Raw genomic sequence first — 27,175 nt, 5'->3', positions numbered from 1 at the left:
GCGCTGGAAGCCATGGTGAACAAAACAAGGTTCTGCCATAGTGGGGAAAGAGAAGCCACGAACAAGAGAACACAGAGTGTGCAGCCGGAGGCGGGTGCTCCGGAGAACAAGGAGGCAGCCAGGGGCCGAAGGGCAAGTGGGGGCCGCCTGTGAGGGGGTCAGAGAAGTCCTTCCTGGCGACACAGTGCAGGATGGAGATCTGGATGAACTGACGGAGGGAGAAAGGCACTCAGCGTAATGGAGGGAAACGTCCGGGGAGCAAGTGCCAAAGCTGCGAGCGTGAGGCGGGCAGGAGCCACCAGCCGAAGGGCCTCAGCCTCCGGGCTGCTCTGCTTGGCCGCCATGCCTTTCCCCTCGAACGCGGCTCCAGTTCCCGGATGCCCTTGAAGTTGAAGTCTGGGTGTGAACTCCTCTCCAGCGAGCTGCAGAAGGTGGGCAGGCAGGCGCCACCTTCCTGTCCCCTTGGGCGGGGGTGGGGGGGTGGGGGGGGCGGGAACATTACCTCCCGGAGCAGTTCTGTGGGTGTCGAGAGGCAGCTGAGACGGCAGCTCTGAGGGCCCTGGACTGCAGTCTTGGGGGTGTGATTTTCAACTTCAGACATGCAGCGGCGCCTCAAGGGTAGCAGTCCTGCCTATCGGTCACTTCTTCAGGGTTGGGGGCCCAGCCTGGAGCCTGCTCCATTACCCCTCCCCCAACATTTTGATAAGCACCTACTTTCTTGCATTGAATGCTTTCTGCCCAAGGTGCTCACAGCAGTATTTGTTTCCTGCAGTGAATCCAGCTACATGTGAGGGCTGCCGTATAGCAACTAGAGGTGACACCCCAAATAAGCCTCCTCAAAGACTAAAAAGGGGACACATCCAGGATGGATGTGTGTGGGGAAGTGTCCACTGGCAAAGCCTCCACTGGCCCTGTCCAGACTTGGGTTTGACTATTAAGTATCATAGTCATTCGCCCAACCAAAGATACGATCAATAACTACGATAGTGTTGTTGTCTGCAGAGCGCTCACTACGTGCCAGGCACTAGTCCAACTACTTTAAAAAGATTAACTTATTTATTCTTCAGAACCACCTCATGAGGCAGGTACAGCTGTCACCCCCACTTAACTGAGGGAGCTGAGTGGTGTGCCCAAGGTCGCACAGTGACGTAGTTGAGCAGCCAGCACTGACGGGCGGCCTGGGCCCACCATGTGCTATGGGGGGCGTCCAGCCAGCCACCCTCGATGGAGAGGCGTGAGCCTGGCACTTTCCACGGGTCTGTCACTCACTCCTCAGAGGAATCCCATGAGGAGAAGCTACATTAATTCCATTTCACAGGTGAGGAACCTGAGCCCCTGAGAGAGTTAGCAACCTCCCGTGATCACCATGTGGTCAGGTGGCTTGTTTGCTAAACCCAGCGCTTATAATTGGCATGTTCCATGGCCTGAAAGGAAAGCTCAGTGGCCCCACGGGGCCAGAGCTGGCTGTCTGCGCTCACGCAGGGCCAAGGGGAGAAGGTCTGTGGCTGACATGGCCGGCACCCAGCAGATCTGCAGGTTCCCTGCGAGCCTCCGTGCCCGCCCTGCCCGCCTCACACTGCCAGCGCCCACGATGCCCGCAGGCTGGGTGCGTACGTCCTTGCCGTGCAGGCCCCTACCTTCCCGGCCTCTGCCCAGACAGACGCACGCAGGGCTGCTGTGGAGCCGCGTTGCAGAGGGTGGTCCGTTTTCTCCTTCCCTTCCTTTGAAGGAACATTCTGGTTACTCTTGGTATTCTGGAAAATTAGCCCTTTTTCCCTGTGGCCTCCTCTAACCATTGAAAAAAAAACAAAAAGCAAAAAAGAAGCTGTATTCGGCTTCTGAGCTACTTGGTTCCCATATTATGTTCCTTTCGTGAGCCACATCTTTGCCCCCAGAGCGCTGAGACCAGGGTCTGGCCATCGGCGAAAGCAGGCATCACGAAAACTGCTGCTGGATACGTGGATGGCTTTCTGCTGCCCCTTACACCCTCCTCAGCAGAGGACCCTGCTGGCCTCCCCTCCTCCCCAGCTCCTCCTAACCCCAAGGCTTTGTAAGGGGCGCGCAACACCTGCACTCACCTCCAGTGTGTCTGTACGCCCAAGTTCACTATATTAACTTGAACCTTTCCACAGGAAAATGCACAGTTTTACTCCAAATAATAGTTAACTCGAATTTGAAATCTCCACCTTTCCTGGAAGGAACTATCTGCCCTTCTCATCATAAATTCCACCCATCTGTGTGGTGAAGGATTTACTTACCCTAGGAAAAAAACAATGTAATCTAATTTAAAAAATGGGCAAAGGACCTGAACAGACATTTTTCCATAGACAATATGCAAATGGCCAAGAGGTACATGAAAAGGTGCTCGACATCACTCACTATCAGGTAAATGCAGATCAAAACCACAATGAGAAACCACTTCACATCTGTTAGCATTGACCATTAAGAAAAAGACAGGATATGACAAATGCTGAAGATGACACAAAGAAAAGGGAACCCTTGTGCACTGTCGGCGCGATCGTAAATTGGTGCAGCCACTCTGAGAAACAGCATGGAGGGTCCTCGCAGTATTAAAAATAGAACCACCCTACGATTTAGCAATTCCGCTTCTGGATACATATCCAAAGGAAACAAAAACGCTAACCTGAAAAGGTATCTACACCTCTATGGTCATTGCAACATTATCGACAACAGCCAAGACATGGAAACCATCTAAGTGTCCACCCATGGATAAATGAATAAAGAGGTTGTGCTACACACACACACACACACACACACACACACACACACACACACACGAATATTATGCAGCCATAAAAAGGAAGGAAATCCTGCTGTTTGTGATAATATGGCTAGACCTAGAAGGCATTATGTTAAGTGAAACCAGTCAGACAGAGAAAGACAAATACTATTTGATCTTATTTATAGATGGAATCTAAAAACAAGTAAACAAACAGACAAACCAAACTCATAGCAAAAAAGGTCAGATTTATGTTTACCAGAGGAAGGTGGGGAAACTGGATGAAGGTGGTCAAAAGGCGCAGACTTTTAGGTGTAAGACGAAGGACCGGGGTGTCACGTGCCACATGGGGCCTATAGTTATGGCTGCCGCGTGGTGTACTTGAAAGCTGTTAAGAGAGCAGACCTCAAGATTCTCATCACACACAAAAAAACATTTCTCTTTTCCTTTTTTTGTTTTACCTCTATGAAATGATAGGTGCTAATCAAACTAAACTTAAACCTAAATAAACTTGCATATGTTTCACAATATATGTAAATCGGATCGTTATGCTACACACCTTAAGCTCACACAGTGCTATATATAATTATACCTCAATATAGCTAAAGGAAAAAAGAAATATCAATTAAAAAAAATTAACTTATCCAAAGAAGTCTGGCCTTTGTCCCCACTCTTGGGAGATGAGCTCTCAACCCCTGAAATTAAGAATTTGGCTGTTTTTTGTCATTACTTCCTAGGAGGCAGCCCCTAAATCCTTGGGATTTCGCAAGTGCTATTCATGCTGGGCCCTGGTCCTTTATCCTAATGAGGCAGCTCAGGGTGGGGGGCCGGCCTCACCATTAAGCTGTTGTGATATCAGCCCAACTCCCAAAAAGGGGGCGGGGGTGGGGGGAGTAAAGCCACCTGACTAGCCAAGGGTTCAGCCACGCCTCCAGGACAACACCCCAGTAACTCTGGACACCGAAGCCTGAGTGAGCCGCCCTGGTCAGCAGCACTCTGTGCGCTGTCACACATGGAGATGCTGGGAGGGGACACATTGCCCACAGGGAGAAGACAGCAGAACTGTTTGGGACCTTCCTAGACCTCATCCTCGGTGTCTCTTCTTCTGGCTAGATCTGAATGAGATCCCTCCGCTGTAATAAAGTGTAGCCTTGTGTATAGCATGCTGGATTGAATGACTGTGAGTCATTCAATCCAGCACATTATCGAACCTGAGGGAGTAACGGGGACTCTTGACTTTGTAGCCAGTTGGCCAAAAGCAAGAGTGGATTGAAACCCCCAGTCTGCAGCTGCTGTGTGAAGTGAGGGCCATTTCGTGGAGGTTGTGCCCTTAACCTGGGAAGTCTGACCCGACTCACGCGGTTGGTGCTGGGCGTCACTGCACGGAGTCTGGCAAATTCGTCTCATTGTCCCAATGGAAGCGTCCTTCCCAAACACGGTGGAAGGACCTTCCTGGTCCAGTTACCCAGGTCCTCTCCTTCACAGGGCGCAAGGCACTGTGGTAAGGTCCGGAATGCAGAACTGCCTTCGCAGGGGCTTTTCTGTGTGACCTTCCAGCAGAAGGCAGGTGGGAGAGGCAGGGCGGATACCAAGAGAAGGGAAGTGGAGAGGAAGCAGAAGGAAAGGTGCTGAGCACAGGAACCCTGCTGCAGCCCAGCGAGTGACTGAGTGACCGGTGGGGCTGCTCAGCAGGTGGGTGGTGGGGCGCTGTAAGGTTGTGGCTTTTTCCTAATTAGCTGGAGATGTATTTGAGTTCCATCTAAAGAATAGTCATTCCTGAGGCCTGAGGACAAACCTCACTTGCCTAGACCCACCTTATTGTTAAAGACCCACTGACCTGCTGGGACCCGACCTAAGCCCCACCTGGTGCCACCTGTCCTTTGCCAAAGTCCTGTGCCCGGAAGAACGCATGACCTGAGTGCTAGGGCAGGAGAGAATCTGTGCCCATTATTTTCCTTCTACCCAGAGAAAGAACCCCAGATCAGCTTTTCCACAAAAGAAAAGTTTCCAAGATGCCACCTATACTTGGGAAAAGCCAGGTTGAAACACCATTTAAGTCAAGCTTTCTTGATATTACTCTATCTTTCCCCAGGAGGACTGCACTAAAACAAATTCGGACACCTGTGGCCTCTTCCTTCAAAGCAAAAAGCCAGCAGCAACCCTGAAGCTGATAAGATTAATCTAAAGAGCAAATTATGGTGTAATTTCCTATGCTGATACTTTGTAGTTAATTTTAAAAAAAGGTTTCATTTTCCTATTTCACAGGAACATTTTACCTGTTTCTGTGAGGCATTTTTTTCTCCTGGAAGAGATGCGCTGATTGGCCCAATCTTGTGTAATGAAAATTTCCAATGTAAACTCATTTTCCCTTCGTTTCAGCAATTTTAAATCTATATATAGAGATATCTGTGTCAGAAATGCATTGTTAGCTTCTCCTGGTAAACTAATTGTCTCACATTGGCATTGCAAGTAGAGATCTATTAATGGGTCTCACCTCCCAGCTGATTCCAGCTCTGGTCTGCTTACTAGCATGTACCAGCAACTTCACCCACGGACGCAGGTACATCATCACCTTACAAGAGATCATCAAAACACTGAACATCCTCACGACGAGAAAGGTGAGTGAGCTATCTGGCACCATCTCTCCAGATGTTCAGCGATGCTGTGGGCATTTCTTAGACTGTAAGAAGAACATAGCAGCTTCTAGAGAAGGTGGTGGTAGTTGGTGGTTGGTGGCAACACTGGGAGCAGAGTGAAGACTCCTCTGCTGCTTCCTCCTTCCCCTGAGAGACTGCGGGAAGTTTTCTGTGTGAGGGAGTGGGAAGGAGTGCTTGCCCTGTGCAGTTGGAGGTGACTGTTCTCTTGCTCTCTCGTTTCTGCCTGGGCCAAGGACTTGTGCATGGAGCTGATGGTGGCGGACGTCTTCGCTGCCCCAAAGGTAAGGCTGGCCCCGGGGCTGCTTTGGCAGGTGGGTGACTTGGGAGAGGAGAGCCATTCACAAGTGTTTGAACAAGAAACTTCTTTTTAACAGAAAGCAAACAGGTCCAAATGAACTATAAGGTGTTAAATGTCTTCAAAGAATGAGAATTCTTATCTTTACTCTTAAAACACGTTTTGGTTTCACTTGAGTTGGAAGATGTGTGAAAGGAAGCTTGGACTTTGTAATCCTAATTCAGATCCTGGCCAAGGAATGGCTCTTTAGGATTTTACTCAGCCTCGGCCCGGCACCTGGAATACGGGAGGCACTCAAGAAATGCTTGTTGGAGGAGAGAACTGCTCTGGCCCATCCATTTCCGAAAAACCAAATACTCTCACAAAAACAGATATTGAGATTACAGGTTGAGGGAGCTTTCATTTTGTCTAAGGCACTTCCTACGGCAACAGAGAAGGTATCGCCAGAGCCCTTGTCTTCCGCAGCCTGGCCACCTCTCAGCCCCCGGGGCTCCGGATGGCTGTCCAGGGCCCCTCGGCTTGCTCTGTTCTGTCGACCCCTCTCATTCCTGGTCCGGAACCGTCCTGCCAGGTGGGGTCCAACACATCCCTGCTTCGGGCTGCCGGGGCATCTCGCCTTTCCACCTCCTGTGCCGTCTCACCCCCGCCCCTCTATCTGCAGTGGGAGGAGATAGATTTGACAGCTGATAGTGCATTTTCTCTGACAAACACATGACTACAGCCATATCAATAGCTTTGTGCACATCAGTTCCTGTTTTCATGGAAACACACGACTGAGAATGAAAAACCCAAAGCTTCAATTTACCAGTGGTCTCCTAACCACCTGCTTTCCACGTGTACCGGGGGGCAGCTTGGCCAGAAGTGAAGCTCTGTGGGTAGGGCGGTCACACCCCAGCACCATAAAACAGGCCCGTCGTGAGAAAACTGTCCTTCAGGCCTTTATCTGGATACCTCAGGTCATTACAGATTATTGCAGGAGTCTGGTATACAATAATATACACTATTATAATGTAATTATATGCAATAGTATAATATAGAATATAGAATAATATATATTATATAATTTTGTCCTTCAGGGTCTCATCCCGTATCGGATTGTGTCCATCGATAGGTCGGAAGGACTTGGAGATTTTATATACATATAAAATTATATAAAATATATTAATGTGATATGTTAATATTTTACATAAGTATGTAAAATAGTCAAGAATCCCACGCATTGTGCTCTGGGCTCTCCAGACAGTGGCCTACCAAGGCCAAGGGCAGGGAGTCAAAGAAAGCATTGAGGGTCTGAAAGCGAGAGTCTCTGGTTTTAGCCCACTCCTGCCATTGGCTAGCCGCGTGGCCTTTGGCAAGTCTCCATGCCTCTTTGTGCCTCTGTTTCCACATCTGGAAAAATGAAAGTGATTTTGAAAATTGGTTGGAGTCTAACTCTTGAGTTAGTGAAAGGTGTTATTATTGGGAGATGATAAAACTCTTAAATGTAAAAACTGGTTGCAGAGAAGCAATAATTCTAAGAGGAAGGGGCCGGTGGTTGGAAAGGACCGAGCCCTCCATGACTCTGCGCCCAGGTGCCCCCACTCTGGGCTGAGACTCAGCGGCTGCCCCACCCCCTGCCCGCTGCGTGCAGGCCTGGCCACGCTGCTTCCCGCCCTTCTCAGCCCTCCTCCTCTCGGGCTCTCACAGGCCTCCCTCACCTCCTACAAGTCCCACTGCGCCCCGGCACTCCAACCTGCCTCGAGCACCTTCCCCGCCCTGCTTCTGCTTCTCCTGGATGAGCAATCCTGGTTCTCTCACTCTTTCCTTTCCCTCAAAGACCTGGCGCAGCTGGTTCATCTATCGCGGTGATTCTCAAGGAAAGGCTGCGCTTCTCCACACACACAAAGCTGGCCTGAGGGAGGGGAAGCTTCTTCTTTGTGTTCCCAAAGAGGAGCATCTTCCCCAAATCCATTGAGCTAGTTCTATTTCTTTTGTGGAATTTCGAGAATTCCCGTATCTCCAAGTCGGGTAGCGCCCTGCTCTTGGCGGTTGCTCGCAGGGTTGTGCTGGGCTTCTAAATCCTGGGCTTCACGGGCCCTCTGATGTCTCTGGAGCGAGGACAGAAGAGCAAGGTGGAAGAGCAAGGCGGAAAGCCAGCCCGCCAGGGCGTCTGCAAGGATCTCGTGGGTGCGCCATTCGCTGGAGGGAGCTCTTACCAGAGAGAGATGAATTTTTTAGGGAGCTCTGCACCAGCCCTCGTATCTTTTTTTTTTTTTTTTTTTAAGTGAAAGTAAAGGATTTTCTCATAAATGGCACTGGCTGACTAAATTGGGGCAGAAGTGGAGACAATGGATATGACACAAATAGGGCTGGATAAAGCTAGTCAAGAACTAAATCAGAGTAAAATCACTGCCATGGAAGTCGTCCCCCAGGTGGCGCTCTGCCAGTCTGACACCCCCACGAGCAGCTCTGCACTGCTGGGTCTGCTGGGCTGCCGCCGAGCCCCTGGGCTGTGCTAGACTGGACACACTCAGGCAGCGAAAGCTGGACGAGAGGCCGAGCGAAAGCCGTCGCTGTGGGGAGCCATCCTGTCGCTTCGATGCCGATGGGACTAACACGTGAAGGCCCTTAGCCAAGACGGTCTTTAGAATCAGGGTGGTTTTTTTTGTTTTAAATTTTTCCGTTTGATACAAATTCTTTTCAATTCCTATTTATCCTAATTACCTTTAGGAAGTCTTTTGACCAATATAGCTTCAGAGGGTTTTTTCTTGTATTACATGGCCATATTTGCAAAACTAAGAGGCAGTTTAATTTCTAGGCTCCAAGCCAGAGTGTCAAAAAGTCTCATTGGGTTTTGAAGAAAAAACCAGCAAAGGGGGTCTTCTTCTTTTGGCCCTCTTGAACCTCACTGTTCTCTCTCCGGCCACACAGCATCTGCATCCTCAGGCAGTGTCTGCCTTCTCCTTGGCCTCACCACCTCCGCTCACCCACGAAGCCCCCAGAGGCCTGGAGATTTAAGGGAGGTTTCTTGACTCCCTGAGCCTAGAGATATTGGTGCTGCTCTTAAATTTCCAGCTGGAATCCAGGGCCCAGGAAGGCTCCCGGCCAGCTCACTGGGTGCATCCTTCCAGAGGCTCCGCTCATGGGCCAGCAAACCTCGCGAGGGAAGCGGGGCTTTTGTAGCCTGGTAGGATTTGGTCTAAAGGAATAAGGGATGAACAAAAAGGTTTACACAGATGCCTCGCTGCCACATTATTTACGGAACCAAAAACCTGCAATAATAGGGGACTGATCCATTACGGTACCAATATGCCGAGGGTTCCTACAGAGCCGTCAATCCCATGTTCCATCACTACTGAACAACTGAAGAAAACCCACGTTCTATATGTTGTGTAAACAGGTTACAAAACAGTTACCAATAGTTGGTCTCAATTTTGAAAAAAAAAAAAAAGAATTTTAAAAATCTGGGAAGTTATTTACCAGAATAATAATAGCAGTTATCTCTAGCTGGTGGGATAATGACCGAATGCATTTTTGTAGAATATATATTATTTTTATAGTAAATATGCATTACCTTGATTACCAGGAAAAAAAAAAATGTAAGCGTAACAACCGTAAAAGCTGCTTGGGCTGCGTTTCTCTCATGAACCCCCTGGAGACCTTGTTAGCGCACATTTGTGGCTTGGTGGGTCTGCAGTGAGGCCTGAGATTCTGCATTTCTGACAAGCTCCCAGGTGGTGCCCGTGCTACGGCTCCACGGACAGGCTTGGAGTGGCAGGGACTAGAGCAAGTTGTGGCAGAGAAAGAGTTAGCTTTATCCGAGCTGCTTCCGACTCAAGCTAAGACCACGCTCCAGGCTGTGAGACTTAGTTCTTCAGTGGAGACAACAGACACACCAGGCCTGGTTCAGACTGAGACACAACCCCTCTCCCCAGGCTCCCAACAAGAGCTGTTTCCCAGCTTGTTCTTCTAAGGCCCAAACATCCCACAAGAAGAGCCACGCGGCCAGGCCCACATCAGAGCTGCCAGCATTCCAAAGAGGTTCTTGCCATGCCCATTTGAGGTCCAGCTCGATGGCACCTTCTCTCTGGTCACTGGGGCAAGACTCCTGGCCACCTGTCCTGATCCTGAGTTTCTACACACACACCACCCTCTCCCATGGGGCGGGCTAAAGGAGAACGCTGCCCAAAGCAGCACTGTCTGGGCCAAAGAATGGGCATTCACTTATTCAACAAGCAAATCGGATTTCCAGGGAAACCTGGATTTAAAACCTTATAGGAATGAGAGAGAGAGAGAGAGAGAGAGAGAGAAAGCAGAATCCGAAGATGAGCTCACGTAGGTACTTATCATAGAAAGAACAGCTCGTGTTATATTAAAAAAAAAAAGGACCTGGGCTACAGACAGGTGGTTCTGCATTCACATCCCCACTCTGTTATTTATTTAGCCCAGGGACTGGATTCAGGTGTCCTTTCAGCAAAACCTTCCATGGGGGGGGGGGGGACAAAGCTGGGAGCCTCTGCAGAAACGGCTGCTGCGTTTGCTAGTCCTTGGGAGCAGTTACTTACAGAGGTTTGTGGCTGTGACAAGCAGCTGTCGTTCACACGGCAGGAACCCTTGACTAGACTTACTGTCTCCACTTGTCCACCTGTAAAAAATAAATCAGAAGAGAAAATCTCTCTTCCGTGTTCAAAATAGAGCCGGGGCAGGGCTACCAGTGTCATTTCTCTTCCTAGAGCACAGCGGAGGAGGAGAGCTTCTGCAAGGTTGCAGCGGTGCTTCGGGAGGTCTACACACAACACAAGTGCGTGAACAAAAAACACCTGGGCAAGCTTGACAGGAACCTGAGCAGCCTGGCCAGCAAGGTAAGCGACGCGACACCACTGGCCGGGCTCGCTCCTGGATGCTCCTCCGTGCGGCTGGTGCGGCCCGCTCAGCCGGCCCGCTCACTCGCTCAGCAAGTGTGCGCTGAGGCTCCATGAGTGCCAGGCGCCGCTCTGGCGCTGGGGGTACAGGACTAAAGACAAGGCAGAGTCCCTGCTCCCACCGAATGTTCCGGTGGGAACTCAGGAAAGCAAATGAACATGCCACACGCAGTCCAGTGGTGATAAGCACTCTGAAGAAAAATACAGGGATAAAGAACATCGGGGCTCTAAGGGAGGGGACTGATTTCATGGTTGGTGACATCATCTGAGCAGATATTTAAGTTCAGTGAGGGAGCAGGCCACATAACTCACTGGGGAAAGAACATTCCAGGCAGAGGGGACAGCTGCGCGAAGGCCCTCAGGTAGAGGTGAGCTTCTACCTGGTGCGTTCGAGATGAGTAGGCAGGCCAGCATGTGGATCGGAGTGAGCAAGGGGGATTTCAGGAGGATGTCAGACCACATGGGGCCTTTGGATTCCGCCCTCAGCATGGCAGGAAATACCCAGTGGGTTCTGAGCAGGGCAGAGGCTATGGTCTGCTTTTCGTGATTTAAAATGATCACTCTGGCTACTGTATGGGACACAGACTGAATGGGGGTAAGCGGAGAAGGCAGGCGGCCCCTTGGAGGTCACCACAGCGACTCAGGCTGAGGACGAAGGCGGTTTCAAATGCGTGGGAGCAGTGGAGGTTGCCAGATTCAGGATATAACTAAAAACAAAGCCAGAAGGACTTGCTGACAGATCCACTGAGGGGTGAGGGAAAGAGTAAAAGGTGACCTTTGGTTCCTGGCCTGAGTCTGTGGGGGGATGGTTGGTGCTGTTTAGAGATATGGAAGATAGGGGGTGGTGCAGGGCGAGAGGCTGAGCAGAGAGTTGGAAGTCCGGTCTTGCACATAGTAAGTTTGAGGTGCCTATCAGACAGCCAGGTAGAGATGCTGAGATTTTTGGAAAAGTCTGAAGCTTAGGGGAGAGGTGAGAACTTGTGATGTAAAATGAAGAGTCCTCAGAAAGATGTTATTTCAAGACCTGGTTGACACAGAGAAGGGGGAGAGATCCAAGGGCTGAGCCCAGAGGCTCGAATAGACAGAGGTCGGGAAGAGGAGTCTCCAGCGAGAGACTGAGCAGGAGCCGGTGAGGGAGGAGGAAACCAAGTGCGTGGCGCCCGGAAGGCAAGTGAAGAAACCCTTTTAAGGAGGGAGGGATCCACTGTGTCGAGTGTACTGAAAAGGTCAAGTAAGATGGAGACAGAGAAGGGCCACTGGATTTGGCCCGATGGACAGTGCAGGAACGAGAGCCTGACTAAACCGGGTTCTGTAGAGTGTGGGGCGGGGAGGCGTGAAAACAAAGGGGCCATGAGTGCAGAAATTCTCTTGAGGAGCTCTGCTCTGAGGCTGCGGAGAAAGGGACCAAGAGCCGAAGGGCAGGCGAGGGGTGAGAGAAGTCCTTTTAAGGTGGGGTATATATGTATTCAACATGTTAATGGGCCGGTGGGAACAGTCCAGTAGAGAGAAGACAACTGACAGTGTAGGAGCGAGGGAGAGCCGAGAGTGGGTGTCATCTAAGGCCATTCATCCCCTCCCTGGGCCCATTGCCTGATTTATAAGATACCAGAACAGGAAGCTGATATTGTACTCATTCTCTCTTTCAACCTTCTTAATTATCACATGAAGTCAGCACTACAGTTCCCATTTTACAAAGGAGGAAACTGAAGCTTTTATAAGTGAAGTAATTTGCCCTAAGCAATTAATAAATTGGTAGAGCTGAGGTTCGAACTGAAGCAGCGGTCTGTGGCAGGTACCTGGAGCCCTCTCCGCCTGACGTGCAGCTGAGCTGTGGCGCTGCTGTTCCATGTGCAGGAGGGCAAATGGACTGACCCTCTCTTGGCAGCCCAGGAGGCCCTACAGAGGCCCAGGAAAGCAGTGGGCAGGTCTGAGCCTCCACCTTCATGTGGCCCCCCTGAGCAGCACCTAGCTGTGTGGGACATGCCTCGGGGAGACTGTGGCACCCCAAAGGCAGACACTAGTGATGGTACAATAACCATTTCTAGGAGTTCAAGAAAACAGGTAAACGCTGCTTGCCTAGAGGAAGAGTCAGACTCCAAGTTGAGCTAGACTGGAGGCCCCAATTTGACCACTGTTCCAGTGGCAAGTGCCAGAGTAGGCCTGACTCAAGTAACGAGCCTGAAGGCAAGACTCAAATATTTAGCAACTGCAAGCTAATGAAATGTTTCTTTTGTAGGACTGTCATGTGAAGGAAGCCAAGAAAAATACATTGAAAAATGTCTTGGAAACGCTAAAGATGATCATGCAAGAGAAATACTCAAAGAGTTGAAGCTGAATATTTTAATTTATGAATTTTTAATAGCCTTATTTTTTAAAAAATATTTATATATTTATATGTCATCATAAAATAAAGTATATGTAAAATCTGACAGCCGCCTTCACTTTAATGGCATCGGCTGTTTACTTGAAAACTTTGGGGGAAAACAAATTAATTTACTGAGAAACTTGTAAAGAAGTAAAAAAGGAAAGATCGCTTTTCTCTTAAGCGGTTTCTTCTCTAGCTGGGGACATAAAGCACAAAACGATTAAAGAACACAAGGCCACACAGGATGAAAATAACGGGTGAGACCTTAGAGAATGGTCCATGAGTCTGTCCTACTGACTACCAAATACTTCTGATTTGAAAAGGTGTCAACTGCATGCTTGGAACATTCTTCTCCCATTGGCACAAGAGTTGTCATATTGAGTCTCTACGGGGAAAAGTAATTCTAGCACACCACATGGTTCTGCAGGGAGCAATACTTAAAGTACTAATAATGTAAATTCTCTTGATTCCCAAGTCTTAGAACCAACCAATAGACAAAGCACAGAAGACTCTTAACTGTGATTGCAAAACAGACTGTAAATGCTACCAGTCTGATAATATAAGAGGTGTAGTTGAAAATGTTTGAAAGGTAAAAGCGGAAGGAAAGAAAGAGGTGGAGCCCCAGCTCCCTCGGCTAGGGGGTCAGTTAAGCAAGACCAAGGTTGATGGAACAAGAACAAGAGATTATTTATTTAAATTGCGAAAGTAATAAAAATCTAAAAATAATTTACTATAGAACATTTGAAAGGGGCAGATTAATGAGGTAAACCCTCACTTTCCAATAGGGAAATCAACACACAATATCTAAAGTTGATACATCCACAAACAGGTGGCGAGAGTTGCCACAAGTTGACAGCCATAGCTGGGGTGGGGATACAGGGGCTGACTTTTCTACACGGCTTTTATACATGTTTGAAAGTTTTCACAATAAAAGGTTAAAATAAAACCAATAGTGAGTGAATCAAAAGATCTTGGGAATTATGATGTTAGCCACTAGAAAGACGAAAAACTAAAAAACCAAAAAGGGAAGCTCATTTGTTGGGAATGAGACATGGAATAAGGGTGATTAAAAGCAGGAGACTGTTGGCTTTACATTTTAAATCTGTGTGTGACCGTCAACAAAAATAATAAAGTGTTTTTAAATATTACAAATATTAAAAAGACAATCACAAAGTTGGAAAAGGTGTGGAAAAACTGGAACCCTCAGACACTGCTGGAGAGATTAGAAAATGGTACAGCCACTTTGAAAAGCAATGTGGCAGTTTCTTTAAAGGCTAAACATAGTAGTACATGGCCTGGCGATTCCACTCCTAGGTATCCACCCAAGAGAGCTGAAAACATATGTCCACACAAAAACCTCTACACGAAAGTTCATAGCAGCATTATTCGTAACAGCAAAAAAACCGGAAACAACCCAGGTGTCAATCGGCTGAGGAATGGCATTCCGTACCATGAAATATTATTTGACAATAAAAAGAAATGAGGTACTGACAGATGCTACAATATGGATGACCTTAGAAACAGTACGCTCAGTGGAAGAAGCCAGACGCGAAGGGCCACGTGTGATTCCACTTATGTGAACAGTCCAGAAGAGGCGAATCCGCGGACGCATGGTTGCTAGGGGCTGGGGATGCAGGGAGAGGAGGTGACGAAGTGTTCTGATGTTAGGTGGTGGTGATGGTTGCACAGCTCTGTGACTACACCAACAACCGGGGAACTGTACGCTTTAAAGGGATGAATTTTATAGTATATGTGAGTTCTCTCTCAATAAAGCTGTTATTTAAAAAAATTAAAGGGAAAAAGATGAGTGTCAAGTCACTGAAACTTCACTTTTGAAGACGTGCTCTGCAAGAATATGGATCTAGTAACAGTGAATGAGCATTCTTTTCATCCTCGCTTACACGTATGCGACAAAAATTAATACTAGTACTAAAATTATACCAAAACATGTAACATCTTTTTAACCCTTTCAAAATAAGGGAACAAATCAAAAGCTTGAAGTCTCACCCTGACCACAGCCAGTTTCACCCTGCCCACATAAAATACCAACATGCCAAGGGCAACAAGTAACTAAGAGAGTCATGGAGGCTTCTAAGGCCACACTGAAAATTTTAATCTCCTTTCTTCTTTGAGACTCATTTGCATTCAATGGCTAATGTGAGCTGTAGTCTGCCACAGGATATGAGTTGTGGGTTATAGTTTGTGTATGAGGCCAGGATGGTAAAAGAGAGGTTGTCAGGAAGAAATATTTAGAATGGGCCATAGCAGGACATATGCAGGCTCCAGGCAGGTCTGTCACAAGGTAAGTTTCAATGGTTAAGAGGCAGCTAACACTTCTATTTACTTCCAGACAAGTGATGCTGGGCTCTGGACAGAAATACCCAAGGGTAAACCCTTGAGTTTACCATGGGAGTAAGTGAGCACGAATTAAGGAAGACACACACATAAAAAGAATGAGTGAAGAAAGTTCAGAATTAAGTGAAAGTTGAGATGCTTGTCACTTAAGCACATTTATTTAGGAGACTTAGCCACAGCCCATGCCTGCCTGTGCATGGCAGCAAAGACTGAACCCCTTCCTCCCTGCTGTCAGCTGCCTCCGCCTATGAATATATCACACCTTTACCTGGCATTAGTAGGTAATAAATACTTATTGAATAAACAAATGAAAGGAAAAAACATTTCACTCAAATCTATGGCTGTCTTTTATTGAAACGCCCTCGGGCCACGGTTAGGAATGCTGGCCTCTGATAAAAACACATCGGGGGCTCTCTTGCTGCTATCGGTGTGCCCATGCCAGTAACCCTGCCCTGTCTTTTTTCCCACCATGCTCCGCATGTCATCTCCATCGGCCTCTCAAGGTGACCAAATCATCTGAGAATGGGGAATTTTAGGGCGGACTGCAACGCATGGCTTTCTCACGGAGCAAGACACGCCTGGCCTCTCGGCATGCAAAGTTGGCTTCTCAGTTCCTACCAGCTTCCACAGAGGGCAAGGCGAGCACTTTCTCCAGTCTTAGGGCTGAGTTCTTGGTTCCATTTGTCAGCTCAAGTTCAAGTTCCATTCCCAGGCAGAGCTGCATCAGCTGCCCTGCTGAGAATTTCCTGAAACTGTCTTTACCCTAAGCTCTCAGATATTCTCACTTTAGCTTTCTGAAATAATTCTCTTCTAATCCATCCTTCCTGTCAACTTCTTCCTAGTTCAACTTTATCTCTGAGTGGTCTGTTCCTTTCTTGTTTCCAATAGCCAGTGTTAAACCAAACACAAGTACATTTCGTGTGCTGACCGCACACCTGGCTACCTGCTAGGCAACGTGAATAAAGAGAAGACATGTATTCCATCAGTCGAGGTACCAGTCGTGAGTGCAGGAGAGCCACCTGAAGAGGCAGGGAGGTTTGCAGCTCTGGCTTGTGGCCAGTTCAGCCTCGGGCACAGCTGTATATCATCTGCCCTCCCAGCACCCTCCTTTCCAATTCTTCACAATCTTTTTGGCAGCAGTTTCTCTAAAACACAAACGATGTGAGTGACCCACCTAAAATCCTTGTGTGGCTTCCCACGGCTCACAGAAACTCACGGTAGGATACTGGCCTATTCCTTTCCATTGCAGGCTCAGCTCTCCCCAGCCCTTTGTCCTACTTCAAATATATGACCAAAGCGCATGGCATCCAGACTCACAATGCTCCTTCCACCTGGAACACCTTTCCCCACGTGTTGGACGGTTTTAACGCCTCATCGGCTCTTCCCCTGAGAAGACTTTTCTGCCCTTTCAGTCAGGTAGACTGAGCTAGGCACAACGTTAGCTGCTAAGGAAAATGCTGTGCTAGGCAGCTCACCATTCACCCTCTTCACTACAGCCTTCGATGGGCCACGTTGCCATTCTCCATTTACAGGGCCACCTCCCCCTTGGGAAGTCTATGAGCTTTAAGGACCTTCTGCTCAGCACAGGGTAGGCGCACAGTAAATCCAGAAGACACCTGATGACCAAAATAGCATAACTCATGTTGGAATAGAAATCCAGGTCAACATAATATTTCTGTGATGACTCTGGTACTTTTGGGTTGGGTTAGGCAATATCCTCTTGCTGAGATTGGTATCAACTCTGAGAAAGACCGTATTCAGTTGTAAAGTCCCAGTTGAATTCCTTTGTACAATTGGAGAAATAAAGCCTTTGATTAAAAACTAAAATTTCCCCAGCCCTCTTAAAAAGAGGTGGGGGAGGGGAGCAGGTGTGGAAGGATGTCTGATCTGTCATATTCTTTAGAGCCATAAACGCGTTTGGGTAAGACAAAGTGATGTTCTGATAATGTTGATAAAAGTAGCTTGAAGATTGGGTCACAGGAAGCCCAAGATAAATGCTGAGAGGAAACAGGTTCTTTTTGAAGTAGCCTCTTCATAATCATTTTCCCACACATTTGTTCAACTTCCGAAGGAGGACTGAATATCTGATTTGCTTTGCAAATGAAACAGCTTAAGAATGAGACATTCAGATAATGTTATAACGAATGTGTTTAGAAGGCTCCTCCAGCTCCTGTAAGTTGTGGCTTTCAGAGCTGTGTTAACTGCTCCCCTAGGCACAGGCTAACCGTGGTCCCTGAGGCTGACAGTGGGTTGTTCGAGCTTGGGTTTTAAAAAAAGATTTCTGGAGGGTCTTCAGGAAAAGATGGGATGGACCAGGTTGCTTGATGAAAGTGTCATAGCTCCAAGACTCAACCCAGGAGAAGGGCAGAGGGGTGCGAAGGCGGCACTATTTACTATCTTATGCCATGGCAGGCCTTTCATTTATTTTCACATCCTACACACGTGTAGGAGTTTATTACATAAGCTAGCAGCTGGGAAGGGAGAGCAAGCCTAAAACGGCCAGGGGAGTCTCCTTTCCTACACAGAAAGCACATTTAAGTCCTTTGAAATTTGCCTACAAAAATCAAAACTTCTCAATGATCTCTGAATTTCTTAAGGCCTCCTAGCGCTCTGCCTGGAAACCAATAAATGTTTGTCAAAAGAACCCAAGATGAACAATAATCCAAGCAATATTATTGCTTTAGAGATATTTTAAGCTCATTAAAATGTTCTGAAAGAGATCACACGGTTACCACTTGGAAATGTCTCCTTTTACTTTTTGGTGAGATATATTCCACATGCACATTTCAAGTTTCTGTTCTCAATCACCCAATGAGAAAAGGATAATGAAACTGGGTAGAAACATTTTTGGTGAAAATAAAGTTTATCAATGAGAAGAAGCGTGTTCAAAAACATCTCTCCCATTATTGTCTTACGGTGGTTTCTGGGTGTGAAATTACTCAGGCCCACCTCAACCATGCGAAACCCAGGTGCCAAGCACAAAGGGCAAGCCTATTGCCAACAGGATGGATGCAAACACGAAAGGAATTCCGTAAAGACGCAGACCACTATTACCGGCGTTAGGCAAACACTTTTATTTATTTACTCATGCTGCACATATATATACAATATCAACATATACAACTTGAACAAATACAATTTATACATAAAATACAATGGAAGTGTGGCTTTTGAAAGGAATGCAACAAACTCGCTGTACGATTTGTAATTCTGGCCAGTATACAGTAGTGTAATAATACTTTTGAAGTCATTAATGATTTAAATCAGTCAGACTACAGTAAATCAGTCAGACTACAGTATAAGCTCGAAGGCACTAGGAAGACCTATGTTTTCTTGTAGCATTTTAAGAACAAAGAATAACTAAAAAGGAAAACAAATGTATACATCAAGAAATCAGGCAGACACTGGCGTGCTTAAATGTAAACCCCACCCATTCCTTAATTCACAGCCCTGTAGGAAAGAGAGGGACTTTCCTTCAGGTAAGAGTTAAGGGGAAAGACACTTTTAAAAGACTAAAAGGAAATAAAACAAAACAAAAAACAACCCCAAAACCATAATCATAATTTTAAAAATGTTACAAATAAAGCGGCACCATCTGCCAACACCAAAGTAACGAATTTCTTACTACGAAAAAGGGCTCCTTTTCCTAGAAAGTGGATGACACGGCTTGTCGAATGGATTCTATTTGCAGGAAAAACACATAGATGCAGACTCTCCCCTCCTTTGATTAATTTTATACTTTATAATGATCTAAACAAAAATGGGGAATATTATTGTTTTAATATCCTAATTAGTAGTATAGATAATTACAAGGTTTATTAAAGAACGTATCACAAACAACCTCTACCAAGTAATAAATATTACTTTTTTAAATTAAAAAGAAAATACCCATTCAAAAATCTATTTTAAATCTGCTGATTTCATATAATGGGCAAGTCTGTTCATTGATCTCCTTTTATGAAATTAAGACTGAAGTTACGAAATATTTCATGTGTGCACAAAGACACAGTAAATGTGAAGAAACCACAGGACTGTGAGGACTGGCACTAAATCAATAGCTCTAAAGTCACTGTCCGTGTTTTCATATGGATTACTCAGGCCTGCCTCAAAGATCTAATTTTGGTATTTCATAAGATGAATATTTATTGTCCATCTGGTATAATCAGTTTTAACATAAATGCTTTAAAAAAACTGTTAAAGCAGATTATTTTTTAAATTTCTCAACACTTTGACTTTTTATAGGTTGCTTTTCATTATTGCAGTGAAACGGAATAGAAAAAAAACCTAACATACTGGCTTAAATTTTCTATAATGTTTTAGAGCTTAATGCAAAGTTATTCCTTTCTTATTAACTGGATAGTAAAGGCTAGAAATGTGGACTTTTCAAAGAAGTATTCATCTCTTCTTTCTCCTGGTAAAATTAGGATTTCTTTAGAGTATTACAGAGTTAAATGTGCATCAAAATTGCCAAGACATTCTGCTCACACACAACTTTTACAAGACATAAATTCACCTCAAGTCTTCACAGTACGTAAACAATGCCCCACGGAGTAAGTTATAATCTTCTAACTATCTTACACGTTACAAAGAAAACACTGCCCGTTAAATGCAATTCTTATCACCTAGAAAATACGCACCATGCACAGGATGTTTCGTGCCCACCTTTGGGATGCACTTTCAGTCTGTGGACACATTTTTACTATCACCTCACAAGTCCACCACCTTCACTCACCCCACTCTGTACAGCTTTGTAATTATAAACTAATATTTAACCAAACTTCTTAAAATAACGTTAACTTAATAAATACTAATTTATGAAGTCTCGAAACTTGCAACCAATGTGTTTTAGGGCTGATTACATAAGTTTAAAATTCATAAGATATATTAAGTGGTGTAGGTATAGCATAATGTTCAAAAAAATAAAAAAATTGTAAGCAGCCAACAATGAAAAAACAAAATTCTATTTCAACTTATTTTACTATAAAAGTAATTTCTATTTTTAGAGGAATATAGCTAACTGGATTTGTCAATAGAAGAAATTCAGGGAATAATATTTTCTTTTAATAAAATATAAAGAAAAACAAAAAGTATTTTAAAGGCAAAGGATTAAAAGATATTTTTCTTGCTTTGGTTATTTTCTCTGGAAAATGGACACCTTTCTCAGTTGGGAGTTACAGAGCAATTTCCATCAAAATCTAGAACTCGAAGGAAAGCATCCATTAATCACACTTGAAAAATAGACACATATGGGCAAGATGAGTGACCAGTGTTTAGCTTCTAATTTTCTGTATCTGTGACTCCTTTATATTTAGGTATAAATTCAATGCTTCAGGAGAACATGAAACCAGAACAAAAAAGTATATTCAACTTAAAAAAGTGGAGAGGTCCAGATGAAACATATTTTCAACTTTTGTTTGTTAAACATGTATACTTCTAAAGACTGACTGTCAAATTATAAATTTTCTACAGATCAATAAGATCAGTCATCCAGTATTTAAAATGCAATGAGTGACAATATAAAAATGAGAACATATTTAGACAGAGTATGAGGATTGGATCGTTTCTTAGTTTTGCAGCCCATACATTCATATATAACAGCCTAATACAGGACAATTAGAACTGCTACTGTGGGTGCAAAACAGGACACACATTTTTTCTATTTTGAATATTTGTTTATCTAAATATACAGTAGTTGAGTAAATTACTAGAAGATATCTGTATACATTTAAACTGCAACTCTTTATAGTATGAGCTGCTTCCCCAATTTCCCTGTAGAGTATAAACTGCGAAGTAATACGACAATTTGAACAATGACCAGTTGTGCACTTTTAATGTTATATTAACTTAACATATATAGACTAAAAGTTATTAGACAAATTATTCCAGTCTTACTCCATGATTTACAGCTTCCATTATTTGAAATTACACAGAAGTCTTCAGTGTTTTAATTAAAGATTTTGTCCAGGCATGAGATTGTCACTAATTTTTATTGAGATTTTCAGTCTGTTACACTTACTGAAGTAAAGAGTCAATCACAGTTTCGGGCTTTGCAGAACGCTTTCTGTTTGGAGAAGAAAAACAACATAAATGCTTTCCTAAAAGACTGAAATGCAAACACTTTACACTACGTAGTGGATAATATGGGGAAGCAGCCATAGTTTAGAGACAGGCCACAGTTGGACATGTGTGACTATGTGAGGAAATCAATCCACGCCCATTTTTTTTCAGGCTAGGGAAGGTCACCTAGAGCAAGTACAAGAACATGGCACTCCACCTCCTACCCGAGGTGGTAAGGGACTAAGTGGGTGACAATTTCCAAATCCGGACTAGACAGCATGGCCAGGCCAAGAGGCTGCACGCTTGCCAGACCGACCACCACTCCCCCCACCCCCACCCCCACCCCCGCCACCCCAGGCCAATCTCTTCCAGAGTATGCTAACAGTGCGAGTTTATTCCGTGAAAATCAGAGACACACATCACCTGAGGTAACACCGCACAGATGCACGTGCAGGGACTGATGGAAATGCCACATTAATGTGCCACGTTTACTGCAATTTTGCTTAGCACAATGAACTATCATTTCTAATGAGGAACGTCGCACTGAACACAAACATGTAACGTAATATCAATACACCACTTATTGTGTATATTCATCTGTGTTTATGGCCATCTATTATTTTTATAACACAGCAGGCTAATTCTGGTTCACAGAGATGCTGCATTTGGCTGATCTAATGTTGGCTCACATGTACTTTTGTTGTTGTTAAATCATAAAGGTATATATTTTTAAACAAGCATTCTGAAAACCGTATCTAAATACCTCATCAAATTATTTGTTTGCTTTAGGTCCACACAGTTTTCAAAAGTGACTAAAAACTGAGGGATCTCATATAAATAATTCAATTTCTGGTTTCTCCTTTGAACCAAGAAGGTTCAGAAACAAGGGGCCCTCTGTTCCCAAAACCCCTACTAGGAGACGGGTGGCGGCAACTCACCTCAGCCAGACTGCTCTCCCTTTTGCCCGGTCCCCACCACTTCTAAGTTGTTGACTGCACTGAGGCCAACTGTCTTACCGTTTATCACCATACTTGTACTGTTATTTTTCTTACTAACTTCAGAGTTAAGAGGAAAATATCTCTATTAGAAGTGGAAAAGCGAAACATCTAGAGGGATCTGTGTTTCTTTGAACTGCTATGCTTTGTTCATTAATATTACATTCATTATGCATGGCTTCTGCTGGAATATAAAGTTTTTAACCCCTGGCTTTTAACATTTAACGTAAATGCTAAAGAATGTAAAAATCTGCGCACTTTTAATATGCTACTGATTTCTTCTCCCTGAGTTCAACTGTCCAAATTTATAAATGTTAGGTTATGCCTACGAGATCATAGGCATAAAATCATACAACTTCACCCTACACATAACTCAAAAGTCTATGTACTCAAAGCATGGAAAAAAATCAGTTTGTTATTTCCTCTCATTTCAGGAGCCCCAAAGTCTACATTCAGCTTACGTAAGCTAAGCAGTACTTGATGGAGGGCAGGAAAAGAAGAAACAAGCTCCAGCTCAAGGCTCACAGATCCTGGCTTCCCTAGGTTTATGTTATGACATATGCAGACCACTCAGCACCCAAAGAGGAGGGGAAGATGGAGAAGTTTTAACTCCTGACTGAGGAAATCGAGGTTCTTGGGATAATGTTTAAGATAGAAAAATGAATCAGCTGAATACAACACCTTGGGAGTCTAACCAAGCAAATTAATTAGCATCTCACTAGAAAAATCAGTGTAAGAATCAAGGAATTAAGACGGTAGGTGACTTAGACATTTGGAAAGAACAAAATACATTAAAAATAAATTCCATTACTCAGGAAGGCTAAAGAAGTTAGAAGACTTTAATCCTTTAGCAAGGTTTTATTTGCTCAAGTCATAACTACATAAGAACACTGATAAATTTCCTTTAACTGTATCTAGTTAGCAGATCCCATTGCCTTTACTTCACGGGACTCAAAGACAGTCCTTACCTTCTCCCTGTCTTTGGCCTTGCTTTTCCCTTTGAGGCCCGTGGCCGCTCCAACTTCATCAAGGACTGCCGGAGGCTCTCCTCAGTATAGGCAAGATACACGTGGGAAAGGTCTGCTTCAAAGGGCTGGAAAAGGAAACAAGTGCCAGACACTCTGAGGAGAACTGAAATCGGGTTTGGGGAAAGATGTACAATACTGAATAAACGTCTAGGAAAAAAACCACAGTAGACTACATAAATGTCTAAAGATATCTTCTTCTAATGTCATTTATCTCGAATGCATTCACCAAGGATTGGTGAAGAAGCACAACATAAATTTACTACTAAAAATTCCTTAGTAGTAAAAAGGAACTGCTGCTGTCCTCCCTAAAGCTGTTATTTTTAACAGCTTTAAAAAGGACTAGCTTTGAAAATAACACTCTCCCTAACCATACCCCCATGACTCAGAAAGGTGTGGAAGAGTGGCTTCAAAGATGACTCTGAGCCACTCTTGTGGTAGAAATAAACCTGCCTTATGACTGAGGTGAGCAGAACTGTCCCAATAACGACCCCATCCTAGAGCCTCTATTACCAAAAGAGGAGCCAACTTTTCAGCAGAGCTGATTAAAAGCTCTCATGTTCATAACACCGTGACCCACATTCCTATAAAGAAACAACTGTACTTTTTTTTTTGGGGGGGGGGGAAGCACTCTTACATCTTTCTCTTTTTTATCAGGAACTGGAGTCTGCTTCCTCATGTTATTTCCTGTGTAGGCAACACATTTCTCAAAAAAGGAAAAAAGAAGCAGAGGACAATTGTCACAATTAGCAATTAAGACTGTGAATAAACAAATTGCTTTGAGATATACTGATGTTACACTCATAAAACATGACTTGAATGCTGGAACAGAACGGGGCCCAGAGGTCATTCAGTCCTATGTAGCCCTGACCTATACCATTTCTACCCAATATCATGTGTGTTATAATACAGTCATTAGAAAAAAAACATCTTATCCACCCTACCAGATTCTCATCTGATTCATCCTCTGGACTACCTTTCTCCCCATGAAAGTCAGCAAAATTCATAGTCTACAGGAAGTACTCTGCAAGTATTACATGAAAAGATAAAGGTAATACTTACCAGTTGCCATTCTCCTATGTCTTCATTCCAATGCACGTAGTTTTCAATCATTTCCTTTCAAAAGAGTCAAAGACAGTCTTTAAAAACATTTAAAATATTGAAAAATATTCATGGAACTAAAATCTTAATAAATTAAGGAGAAGAGTCTCAAAACTTAATGTACTACATGATACACTTTTCATAAATTTAAAAATATATGCTTTTAAGAAATGTACACAGATGCAATTAAACCATATAAAGATAAAAAGCAAGGAAATGAAGAACGTGGGATTCAGGATGATGGTTACCTTGAGCTGTAAGAGGCAAATGGACAGAAAAGGGGAGAAGGAGCCATTTGATTGGAAACAGGTTACTGTTACGGTCCTCACTTTTGTTTCGGGTAATGAGTTCACTACAAAATAACTAACTAAATCAAAGCAGGCCATTCAAGGACCAATAAGAGGAGTGTACCAAGAACCAAAGAGTAATACTGTGCGCCTGAGGTCCAAAGGGAAAAAATACTACGGCTTATTTTCAGACAAATCACTTAGAGCTAAATACAGATTTAAAATAAATTTCTAAAAAAGATCGGTATGTTAAAGTTTACTAAAATGTAATGGAAAGATAAAAATTTTAAGTTAAAAAAAACAGAGACTCAGATTTTTAAATTACACTAAGAATTAGCATCTACCTGGAGATGGATAACGGTGATGGTTGTACAACACTGTAAATACATTTAATGTCACTAAAATTTACTCTTAAAAGTAGTTAAAATGGTCAATTTCTGTTATGTATATTTTACCACACACACACACACACACACAGAATTAGCATCCATAATCAGGGATAAAAAGTTGGTACAGGAGTTCTGCTTATTCTATTTATAGAATAAAAAACACTGAATGAATAAACAGGACCTACACCTTGATTCTGATTGCAATAACAGCAAGTCCTCACTTAACGTCATCAGTAGGTTCTTGGAAACTGCGACTTTAAGCAAAACGACATATAACGAAACCAGTTTTACCATAGGTTAATTGATATAAGCAAAAGTTAAGCTTCTATGGCATATCTCTGGTCACGAAAACATCACCAAACTTCTAATAAAGACCTAAAACACTTCTAATATTAAACACTGAAGTAAATGTGAGCTATACATACACTTAAGATTAGTAAAGACAAGTAAGATAATTTTTTCCAACTCGTTTAAGCCAATTCGGGGAAAAATATTCACGGGTGGCTGGAGCCTATCCCAGCAGCTCAGGATGCAAAGCAGGCACCCACCTTAAACAGAAAGCCCTCTCATCGCCGGGGGCATCACATGCACACACACACAAACTCAGACTGGGACAATGCAGACACATGAGTTACTTCGCGTGCAAATCTTTGGGATGTGGGAGGAAGATGAAGACAAACCACGCAGACATGGGGAGATATGCCAACCCGACATAGACAGTGGCCCTGGCCAGGAATCAATATTTTTTACATTATGATGAAATGACACTATTCAAGGGCCAAGTGTACATGAATCTGGATTCTTCCAAAGGGCTGAGAAATTCTTTAGATACTGAGGTACTCAAACAGAGAATTATGTATTAAGAAAAGTTAACAGCTGAAGTGAAATGTGCTGGTGTTAGTTCGAAAAAATTTTATTGTCAACTGAAATGTAAATATTTACCCCAATGAAATGACAAATTATATTTCCTTATTCCTTAACCCCAACTCAGTGACCTAATATCTAGGTCAGAAGACTTCCCTCTTACCTGATAATCCTGAGGTATAAAGTTATCGATAATAAGCATCTGAAGCCGAAGCTCTCTGCTAAGCTGTCGAATGTTCTCCAGTAGGCCTTCGATCTCCCTCTGATGCTCTTGCTGGAGATCAGCCATCTACAGGAAAAGCAACGAGGATACTAAGAACCAATAAGATTTTAAGTACAAAACAGCTGAATCTGACCCAGGGCACTGGTCTAGGATGAGCTCGCCCAGTTCTTTCACAAAAGCAATGGGCAGAGTGACGCTCCCCCTGTCTAGTCCACGTCACAGGTTAAGGCTAGAAATAAACAATTTCATTTAATAACTAAAATTAAAAATTGCATATAAAGGAAACAATTTTTCTTTAAAATTGGAAACACATTATAATTTCTTCAGGATTCTTAATCATATTCTAAGAAATTCTTTTTTAAAAAATTCAGAACTACATTAAGAAGTAATTTCTAAGAGACCGACCTCTGACTTCGCAGCCATCAGCATAGTCCAAACTTTCTTTAATTTCTTGGTCTTTCCCTGCGCTTCCTCTTGCAAACTGGTATATTTTTCTTCAATATCCAAGCGTTCTTGCTATGAAAAAAATGGATAAACTTCAGAATAATTTTCATTAAACCACAAATTTATTTAACAAATAATATAAATGTTTAGCAACTATTACCTTCAGCGCAACCCATAGATCTGCTTTAAAATTTTATCCAGAGTATAGATATTTCGCTTTTCACACAAAACAATTAAACACCTTAGGCCAAAAAAATCGCATCACCTCTTTTTCCTCAAGTTCCCTGCGAAGTTGCTCAGCTCTCTTCCTCCTTTCTTCCAGTTCCATATTAGATTCTTCAAGAAGTTTCTCTTGTTCCTCAGCTTTTGCCAACAAATCAACACCACCAACAATTACCTTCTTCTCCAGTGCAGATAATTTTTCTAGCAAAGACTGATGCTCTTGTCTGTTGATTAAAATGAGAATACTCTATATCC

At 44.0% G+C, this 27,175-nt stretch overlaps 2 protein-coding genes across 5 annotated transcripts in view; one reads left to right on the top strand and one right to left on the bottom strand.

Moving 5' to 3' along the window:
- The first annotated feature begins 5,183 nt into the window (after window positions 1-5,183).
- On the top strand, window positions 5,184-13,022 carry IL4 (interleukin 4). The gene is made up of 4 exons (XM_016118480.2): window positions 5,184-5,358; window positions 5,631-5,678; window positions 10,405-10,533; window positions 12,830-13,022. Exons 1-4 carry the CDS (start codon window positions 5,224-5,226, stop codon window positions 12,920-12,922), a joined length of 405 nt encoding a protein of 134 aa, XP_015973966.1. The 5' UTR covers window positions 5,184-5,223; the 3' UTR covers window positions 12,923-13,022.
- A 5,341-nt stretch (window positions 13,023-18,363) lies between these two features.
- The window catches only part of KIF3A (kinesin family member 3A), a 35,028-nt gene continuing 26,216 nt past the window's right edge, over window positions 18,364-27,175 (bottom strand). For 3 of the 4 annotated variants that reach the window (XM_016118464.2, XM_016118466.2, XM_016118468.2), the window contains 7 exons: window positions 26,964-27,144; window positions 26,660-26,770; window positions 26,195-26,320; window positions 24,453-24,506; window positions 24,028-24,096; window positions 23,334-23,458; window positions 18,364-21,374 (listed from right to left, as the gene is read on the bottom strand). In XM_016118464.2, coding sequence (XP_015973950.1) covers window positions 21,326-21,374; window positions 23,334-23,458; window positions 24,028-24,096; window positions 24,453-24,506; window positions 26,195-26,320; window positions 26,660-26,770; window positions 26,964-27,144 — 715 coding nt within the window. In that variant the 3' untranslated portion in view covers window positions 18,364-21,325. The remainder of the gene's footprint in view (window positions 21,375-23,333; window positions 23,459-24,027; window positions 24,097-24,452; window positions 24,507-26,194; window positions 26,321-26,659; window positions 26,771-26,963; window positions 27,145-27,175) is intronic. The other variant, XM_016118467.2, reaches the window with a different exon arrangement.

The sequence above is a fragment of the Rousettus aegyptiacus genome, unplaced genomic scaffold, assembly GCF_014176215.1.
Source record: "Rousettus aegyptiacus isolate mRouAeg1 unplaced genomic scaffold, mRouAeg1.p scaffold_m13_p_7, whole genome shotgun sequence".
Classification (NCBI taxonomy): domain Eukaryota; kingdom Metazoa; phylum Chordata; class Mammalia; order Chiroptera; family Pteropodidae; genus Rousettus; species Rousettus aegyptiacus.
The sequence above is the reverse complement of the archived record's forward strand: the minus strand, read 5'-3'. Positions and strand labels throughout refer to the sequence as shown.

Excerpts from the sequence above, each read along its gene's own strand:
- IL4 (XM_016118480.2), top strand. The coding sequence starts at position 5,224 with ATGGGTCTCACCTCCCAGCTGATTCCAGCTCTGGTCTGCTTACTAGCA. Across the intron at positions 5,679-10,404 it reads ACGTCTTCGCTGCCCCAAAG|AGCACAGCGGAGGAGGAGAG; the intron begins GTAAGGCTGGCC and ends TTCTCTTCCTAG. Across the intron at positions 10,534-12,829 it reads TGAGCAGCCTGGCCAGCAAG|GACTGTCATGTGAAGGAAGC; the intron begins GTAAGCGACGCG and ends TTTCTTTTGTAG.